This window comes from Alosa alosa, chromosome 3 (assembly GCF_017589495.1).
Source record: "Alosa alosa isolate M-15738 ecotype Scorff River chromosome 3, AALO_Geno_1.1, whole genome shotgun sequence".
Taxonomy (NCBI): domain Eukaryota; kingdom Metazoa; phylum Chordata; class Actinopteri; order Clupeiformes; family Clupeidae; genus Alosa; species Alosa alosa.
Window position 1 is genome coordinate 15,880,172 of NC_063191.1, and position 9,308 is coordinate 15,889,479.

The 9,308-nt window shown below is 48.4% G+C and overlaps 1 protein-coding gene across 1 annotated transcript; it reads left to right on the plus strand.

Moving 5' to 3' along the window:
• The first annotated feature begins 3,952 nt into the window (after positions 1–3,952).
• olig1 (oligodendrocyte transcription factor 1) lies at positions 3,953–5,513 on the plus strand. Its single transcript, XM_048239740.1, has one exon. It carries the CDS (start codon positions 4,425–4,427, stop codon positions 5,223–5,225), a length of 801 nt encoding a protein of 266 aa, XP_048095697.1. The 5' UTR covers positions 3,953–4,424; the 3' UTR covers positions 5,226–5,513.
• Positions 5,514–9,308: the final 3,795 nt, after the last annotated feature.

Consider the following 9,308-nt stretch of genomic DNA (forward strand, 5'->3'; position numbering starts at 1 on the left):
TGCATAATTTCATGGAGTGCTGAAATGTACACGCATTTCTGAACTGTGAATTGTAGCATTTATGTTTTGTGGTTGTGAACTTATTGCAATATCAACATAACTATTCCACCTGTGTGTGCATGGTTATAAGTGCAAAATAGTTTAGGCTACAGCACAAATATTTCCATAAAAATAAGTCTGACCTCTGAATTTATTTTGAAAGTGCACCTGATTGATGGACTTAAAAGTTAAAATATACAAACATTTCTTAAATTCTTACAAAACACCCTTCGGACGACACAGCATCAGATGAATGCAGGTTCAGGCTGAGGTCCTAGTAGTAGATCCCTTTGATACCAATGTTAATTAAACTCTGGGACCCTGGTCCCTACACCTGAGAACCACTGATGTACGTTTTTTTTTTACTGTACGGTAATAATGCTGAATGAGCCAAACAAAAATTTCCGCAGCAAGATTTTGGTTGGCCCCACCAAATCTCACTCCAAGGTTTTTTGAAAAGTTGGCAGCCCTGGGTTATCTGCAGCTGGAAAAAACGGGCTCTCTAAGGTTGCAATTTCATCCCCATCACCAGCAGGTGTGGAAATGCATCCTGTAAGTCCCGCAGGTGGCTGTGAAAGTCTTGGGAGTGGACAGTTACATTTTCTAAGTAAATAAGATAAGAGTCATCGACACCCCCAACCAAACACTTGCATTAGCTGCTGAAAAGTAGAAGGGGCATTCCATAACCCAATTGGCATTTTTTGTTAAACTCATGCAACTCCATTGGGTTGATTTAGACTGGCTATCTGTAGTCTATTAGGCCACTTAATAACATCAGAGGCAAATTACAAAAGAAGGGTAAACATTACATTATTCACAGATTGGGAAAGTTGTACCAGATGCTGTCAAAGTTGTGAAAGTCCTCAGATTGGTTGCAAGACATGATTTTTATTAATTGAACAGGCAGGCAAGTTGCTAAATCCAGCAGTTGTAATATAACCTAACAACGTGCTCATAGGTAGTAAACTGTTTGGGGAGCTTGCCTGGAAGGAGCAGTGAGATGGATTTCTGTTCCACATCATGAAATTAAACTGAGAACGGTAACCTACTAAAGAGCAGTTGTTAATATCTGACCAATAATGCAGAGTAGTTGTGCACATAGGCTATGACAGATTTAGCCTAATAGTCTAGCAGGAACAGGGACGTGGATGATGTGAAAGTGAAAGAAAGACATTAGACAGCCAAACAAAAGTCAAGGTGGCTTTTTCACATGGTACAAAGAAGCTAAACTAGTGCTCTAAATGTGTGTGTGTGTGTGTGTGTGTGTGTGAGAGAGAGAGAGAGTGCATGCATGTAAACTTTGCTTTTGACAGGGAACTGCATTGAAACTGCTGTAGAGATACCTTTTAAAACACGCTAACACTTTACTGTGTCTGGTAGCTAGCCTACTGTAGATCCAGATGGAAACAAAACTTCTGCTACTCTTCTACACTTTGTAACATGCAAGAAAACATTTCCCATTCCCCATGGAGTTAACTGACCACATGCACCAGTAACCCGGTAGTCGTGTGTCCCTGCAGTGTGTCCCTGGCCTCACATGCTGTCCTCCGATGCTGTGGGGCTGAATAGAAGCCCTGACCCACTGCCCTCTGGGATGGAAGGATGCCTCTTCTGTTCAGCTGCCTTCTACACCCATGACGGCTGCTGAGCTTTGTGCCCACTTGGCGTCAATGTCTTCCTGTCCTCCTCCTCTTTCTCATCACTCACACACACACAAACACACACACGGGCACACACACATACACACTCACTCATACAGGCACACAGGAAACCGGCTTTGATATGAAAGGGGTGATTTAGAACTCCAGGTGCAGTTCCAGGGACCCTGTCCTGGCGAGCCAGCCTGGCCCAGATGGAGTGCACTCAGCCTCCCACAAAGGCAGCCCTCTTCCCCCCACGTGGATCCACCGGTGGCCCCGCACTGCTCCGGGCCCATCAAAAGCCTGGCGGAGGCTGGGGCTCGCGCTGCTGTCCAGGGGAGGCGGATGCGCACGCCGCTGTAAAAACGCCTCTCCATTGAGCCTGCGAAAGCTGGAGGGAGGAAAGGAGAGGGGATGGAGGGAGGGAGGGAGGGTTGTTTTTCGGGTGGACACCAGGTTCTTTCTTCCTTTTCTTTTTCATCACCCCCCTCTCTGTCCATGTCTCTCTTTCTCTCTCTCTCTCTTTCTCTCTCTCTCTCTTTCACAGGGTCTTTTTCTCTCTCTCCCCCCTCTGCCTCTCTGTGTCCGTGCAGGTGTCCCTTTTTGCCCCCACTTTTTTTTACCCTCTCTCACATCTTTCTTCCTCTCTTTCTGGCTTTTCACAGACATGAAAACACACACTCACAAACACGAGCACAAACACACAGTTGAAAAATGCTAATCCATCACTTGTGAGCTTTATCAGCGCAAGGCTAGGGTAGGATGGGGCACAACACACACACAGACACATACACAGAGGCACACACACATGGGCAGGCACACACAATACACATAGACACACATTATCTGTGTGTGGTAATTATTTAACTTTCTATAGAAATCAGATTTTTTTTGTGTGGCCTACTGTAGAAAGTATAAACTGAGGTATAAACTCAAGGTGATTGACATGAAATAAAAAATATAAAAATTATCGTGGAAAAACATTTGTGGAACCTTGTGCAGGTGCCTGATGCTTTAATACGTGTAGGTATGAGTTTGTGTCTGTGCACTGTGTGTGTGTGTGTGTGTGTGTGTGTGTGTGTGTGTGTGTGTGTTCATTCAGACTGTCTAATACAGACCGGAAGGTGGCACAAGGAAAATCCCCCTGCTCCCACCGGCGAGAACCAAGTGCACACACAGGCCGACTCTTCTCCTCCACCTCCTGCTCTTCTCAGGAACAACATGATGTCTGTTTGTGTGTGAGTGTGTCCCTCTCCTCTCCTCCCCTAGCCGGCTTCCTGTCTCACGTTCAGGCTGCCGTGTATAAAGAAGGCTGGTGTGAAAGGAGAGTTAAAGAGAAGGAGGGATGTAGAGAAAGAACAGAGAGAGAGAAAAATCATTTCCACCCTTCCTCCCCCAGTGCCTCCCTTTTTGGTGAATGTGTATCTGTGTGCATGCTTGTGTGTGTGTTTGTGTGGTGGGGTGGGGTGTTGCTGTCTGCATGTGTGTGTGGTGGGGTGATGGTGTGTGTTTCCATGAATGGGACATCTGAGGCTTTGTGTAGTGGTGGCGCCTCACCTGTGCTAAAAGTCAATCCTTCCTTTCACTCTGTTCCTGGAGCCCAGCCCGGGCCACTCAACTCCTCCTGTGTGTGTGTGTGTGTGTGTGTGTGTGTGTGGGTGGGGGTGGGGGTTTTGTGGCTAGGTGGTGGTGGGGATCAGGCAAAAAGAGCAATGATCACAATCACACAACATGCACAAACAACAACAAACACAGAAACACCTCTCAGCACCTCCTCAGCCATTCACGCTCAGCCAAAGCCCCACTCAATGGCAGCCAGTCTTCTTCTCCACTACTGTCTTTCTGTTCACTCCTTCATTACCTAATTGAGTTTACACTGGGGGAAGAGGAGAGCGGGGGGGGGGTGCAATTAAAGATGCATCGGAACAGAGGGCCTTATTAAGGTGAAATAAGCACTCATTTACATCAGTTCGAAAGACTTAGCATGCCAGATTAGTGCACGGCACAAATAAAAGAGATTGCTTCAGGCAGGTGGATCTGGAACACTGCCGAGGAACACATCCCTTACAGACACAGATGTGATGAAATTCACAGCATACAAAACATCACAGGAAATGACAGAGAGGGGGGTCTACGGATGGTTGGCTTCACAATGTGTCTAAGTATGTGTGTGCGTAAGCAAGCTTGGGTAATTAAGAGGAAGGAGGAGTCAGACTTGAGCTAATTATCAAATGTGTGTGTTTGTGCGTGTGGGAGGAGGGGTATTTGTGTGTACATGGCAGAAGGGCAAAAGAGAGGGCGTCGTTTAACTCACTTCCCTCGCTCCTCTTCACTCATTCTCTCCATCTAGTGAGAGGCAGAAAGTTCCACAACCTGACTGCTCTGGTGTGAGGGCAACTGCCTCTTTGGAATTGACTCTTAGGGACAGAATGCGGTTGGCTTTACTTTGATTCATTATTTGTTTGTTTTTTTTGTTTGCTTGTTTTTTTCTTCTTTGATGCTCCTGCTGGAAAGTTCTCCAGGGTACCAGAACTCACAAAGGGGTTCAGTCCATGTTCACAGCTGTTCTCTCTTCTGCCTGAGAGAAGGAGAGCCCCTACAGCCAGATTACTCAGTGGAACATCCGTGGAAGGAAGATCTTCAGTTGGTTGTAAGAGCTTGGGGACCACATTGGCTGCATTTTCTCATGTCTGACTAAGACACGCACACACACAAACAAACCTGCGTGTGATAAGAGAGGCCAGCATGAGTGTGGTGCCCGTCTCCGGCAGAAGAGAACGAGAGCTGCAGCCCCTGCCTGTGCCCAGGTCAATGAGGGCTCTGGGGGCAGGAGGAGGAGGAGGTGGTGGAGGAGGCCCGGGGCTGGGGCTCAGCATGCAGGGTCCCCGTGGGATGGGGAAAGCCCTGCGCGAGCTGAGCGCCGAGGAGCAGCATGAGCTGCGTCGGAAGATCAACAGCCGTGAGAGGAAGCGCATGCAGGACCTCAACGTGGCCATGGACGCGCTCCGAGAGGTGATGGTGCCGTACTCTTCGTCGTCATCCTCATCCTCGGCCCCTGGGCAGCACCATCAGCAGCCGTACCTAGCCGGTTCCCCGGGTCCCCATGGGGGGCCCCAGGCGGGCCGCCGGCTCTCCAAGATCTCCACGCTGGTTCTGGCGCGCAACTACATCCTGCTGCTGGCCTCCTCGCTGCAGGAGATGCGTCGGCTGCTGGGGGAGCTGAGCCTGGGTGCAGGCGGCGCCGGCGGCGGCATGGGTGTGCCGCGGGTGCTCCTCACGGCCGGCGGCTGGCCTCTCCTCACCAGCGCCCCCACCGGTCAGCTCCTGCTCGGGCCAGAGGCGCTCCTGGCTCCTGGCGCCGCTTCCGCCACCCCCTCCAAGTGCCCCCTCTTGCCGCCGGCTCCTCTGCCCCAGGAGGAGGTGACAGTGTGGGGCTCGAGCGGCGGGGCAGTGGCCGGCTTGGCTGGTGGTCCTCTCTGCCCCTGTGGCGTGTGCAGGGTACCCAGGATGGTGCACGCCGCGCAGGGGCCACGGTTTCCAAAGTGACCCTGTACTCCACCATGACCCTGGTGTCTCTGCTATGTGCCAGTCTGGCGGGACACTTTCTTTGCCACCAGCTGAACTGAAGGTACATTGAACACCTGAGGTGCATCGCATGCCACATCATCATAACTCCATTTGACATTACACACCATGTGAGTTGGTGCTGCTAACTTAAATGTTTTGTCTTCTTTTTGTCATTTCCCTTTGCTTAAATGAATGTCTGACCATGATATTCACTAGCAATCAATGACTTTGTATTGATTGTTCTTGGACATTGAGCATTATTTTGAAAGTGCCTCTTAAATAAAATAAATCTGTTTACAGAAGCTCATTTGTGTTTAAGCTCTTCAGAGATTGTGATCATTTCTGTGTCTGTATACTATTCTATAAAATACTATTCCCTCCTTAAATTTTAAACCCAGCGACTGTATCACTCTATAGGTAAAACTGGCCTTTAAACTTTACTTTTGTAAAGTAATAATGGAAAAGAAATACATATGTATGTGTGTGTGTGTGTGTGTGTGTGTGTGATTGTGTGTGAACGTGTATATGCGTTCACACACAATCACACAGTTATACACACAGTCTTAACACAGAGTGTTAATGCGTTTGAGTGTGTGTGTGTGTGTGTGTGTGTTATTGCTCTGTGTGTCAACGTGTCAGCAGGTTGTTTCACCCTCTTGTCTGCCCCCACTTTGTTGTTTGGTCCCTCCACGAGTGTGCAAGGCGTGGGGGATTGAAATAATTACTCACACACCCACCCCGGTGACCCAGAAGAGCTCGGAGAAAGAGAGAAGAGGAGGAGAGAAAGAGAGAAGAGGAGGAGAGAAGAGAGAAGAGGAGGAGAGGAGGAGAGAAAGAGAGAAAGAGGAGGAGAGAAGAGAAGAGGAGGAGAGAAAGAGAGAAGAGGAGGAGAGAAAGAGAGAAGAGGAGGAGAGGAGGAGAGAAAGAGAGAGTGTGTCGACCGGTGAAACTCCCCTATTCCCTTCTTTCCCCTTTGTCTTTCAACCACCCCCACCCCCCCATCTCATCCCCTATTCAGCACCCAAACAAGGCAGAGATCAAACCATGGCCCTGTAATTACGTCCCTTTGATTCCTCTCCTCCCCGCCTCTCCTCTCGTCTCCTTGTGAGCGCGCTCTTCAGTCCACCACGGGCCCGGCGAAATAAGGCCGGCTTGTATGGGCCACCTTGGAGGTGCTCATTACACCGGCTGCACAATACGCTCAAATGCCCAGAAAATGTGTTTCCCTCAATAGAGTTCGACACCTCTCCAACAAACACAGTCACACACACACACACACACACACACACACACACACACACACACACACACACACACACAGGTACGTACACACACACACACACACATGCACACACACACACACACACACACACACACACACACACACACACACACTTAGTTCAATTAAAAATCAGCAGTATTACTGTACAAGTATACATTGCTACATCAACACATGTCATGAACTGTGTTAAGACTGTGTTTGTCCTGCAACACTTAGCCATATAAGGTGCTTCACTGATGTCTTCTCAAAGAGAGAGAGTGGCAGAAGAAAGGCTCTAAGTAACGATCTAAGTAAGGCAGGACTGGGGCTTGTAAAAGAGAAGAGGTGGCAATCCCACGCACAGATCAGGGGCTGCATGAATGACAATACCAATCATACTAGTAATAATAATAATAACAGCGATAAAATACTCTAAATAATTGCCTGGCCTGAGCAAGGGATTAGACAGGCTGGGGGAGTGAATGGAGACTGGGCCATGAAAGGGAGAGAATCTGTTACCCATTGTCGGGTACAAAGGGAGAGGTAGGTGCCATTAAGTGAGATTAAGCCTAATAGGGTCTGATTTTCTTACAAGGAAAAGACGCAGGAGGGAAGCAGCGGTGGCGAAAGGAGGGAGAGAGAGAAAAGAGGGGGAAAGGATGGGCCGAGAGAAGGATGGAGGGAGGGAAAGATCAAAGTGAGACACTCCAGCGTAAAAAGCCCTCTGCGTGCATTTACATATAGCTGTTTCATACGTCCCGACCAAATCTCAAAAGGATTACCTAGCTAATTTCACTTCTCCCACCCTCCCTGTGTCTTCCAGCTCTCTCTCTCTCTCTCTCTCTCTCTCTCTATCATGTCTGGCTCATCTTTTTATGACAGACTAGACTGCGTTTTAGGGCTGCTGCCCTCTCCACTCCTTCTGTACTTGCCCTGGACTGTGTGTTGTCTCCGAGTATCAATTCCTCCATCTTTTTCTCCCTTAGGTCCAGCGCTGATCTGTTCCCTTTGTCTTTCAGGCCCCATTCACTCATGATTTGTTGGCTGTATTGTTGGCGGATGTAGACTCCTGCCGTTCTATTGTGGTGATGCTTAAACACATTCCCCTTACAGTGTAGATTTCACTCACATGGGCCCATAGGCCTTCTTATCAGAGAGTGCGTCTGTAGTGTGTGTGTGTGTGTGTGTGTGTGTGTGTGTGTGTGTGTGTGTGTGTGTGTGTGTGTGTGTAGTGTGTTTGTGTATGTGTGTGTGTGTGTGTGTGTGTGTGCATTTATGTGGGGGTATGTCTGTGTATGGGACTGTCTCTGTGTAAATATATGTGTGTGTGTGTGTGTACATTTGTGTGGGAAAGTGTGTGTGTGTGTGTGTGTGTGTGTGTGTGTGTGTGTGTGTGTGTGTGTGTGTGTGTGCATTTATAGAAGTTTGCCTCTTGTGGGGGTATGTCTGTGTATGGGACTGTCTCTAAGAGTGTAAATATATGTGCATATGTGTGTGAGTGTAAGTACATTTGTGTGGGAAATGTGTGTGTGTGTGTGTGTGTGTGTGTGCATGCGAGTGTGTTTGTGTATGTGTGTGTGTGTGTGTGTGTGTGTGCATTTATAGAAGTTTGCCTCTTGTGGGGGTATGTCTGTGTATGGGACTGTCTCTAAGAGTGTAAATATATGTGCATATGTGTGTGAGTGTAAGTACATGTGTGTCTGTGTGTGTGTGTGTGTGTGTGTGTGTGTGTGTGTGTGTGTGTGCAGTGTGTGTGTGTGTGCGTGCGTGTGTGTTTGTGTGTGTGTGTGTGTGTGTGGTGTTGGCCCTACAGCAGGCCCTTTTTAACCAGCGGAGTGGAGTGGGGTGTTAAAATGAAACTGATTGGGAGTGTGGAGATAATGGAGGAGTGTGAGAAGAGTTCCACTCCTCCTTTCAGTGCTCTGCACATGTCTGCAGATTTATCTCTCCCTTCTCAGAGCTCTTTATTCCCTCGCTCCGGGAAAAACCAACCTTGTAGTGAGTTATTAAGGGTGTGTTAAGGCACCCGATATATCACGAGCACAACCTCGTCCCTTCTCATTCCCTCTCTCTCTCTCTCTCTCTCTCTCTCTCTCTCTCTCTCTCTCTCTCACACACACACACACACACACACACACACACACACACACACACACACACACATTATGTTATAACGGTACCCGATATATATCACAAGCACAACCTCATCCCTTCTCATTCCCTCTCTCTCTCTCTTTCTCTCTCTCTGTCTCTCTCTCTCACACACACACACACATTATGTTACAACAGCACATTCTCTAGAATCTCACTTTCATGTGTCTCTCAATACTGTCCTCCTCATGTAATCACTAGGGTTCTAGATGATTCCAGGACTCACAAATCACAATAACAGTACGCAGTGACAGATCACTGAGCTCCAGGAGACCAGACCCCTCAACTATTCAAAACTTTGGGCAACAACTCTTTTCTCTCTTTCCTCTCCTTTCATTTCTGCTCCTCTCTTTACCTCTTATCTGCACCTCTCCTCTCCTGTCCTCCTCAGCTCTTAACTTGTGCCCTCTTCTCCTCTTCTCACCATTCCTCCACTCCTTGTTCACTGGGCTCAACGTGGGGAGTCCTATTAGTAGGAAATGTTGAGCCATAAATTTTGCGGTGTGAATGAGAGATCGCGCGAGAGAGCTCTGAGAGTAGGGGGAGGAGGGGGGTACACTGGCCACGGGTGCCGCCCCCCTTATTTATCTCCTTAAACATTCGGCCTCCTGTATGCCCCCACCATCCACACACACACACACAAACACACA

Coding starts and splice junctions, on each gene's coding strand:
- olig1 (XM_048239740.1), top strand. CDS start 4,425: ATGAGTGTGGTGCCCGTCTCCGGCAGAAGAGAACGAGAGCTGCAGCCC.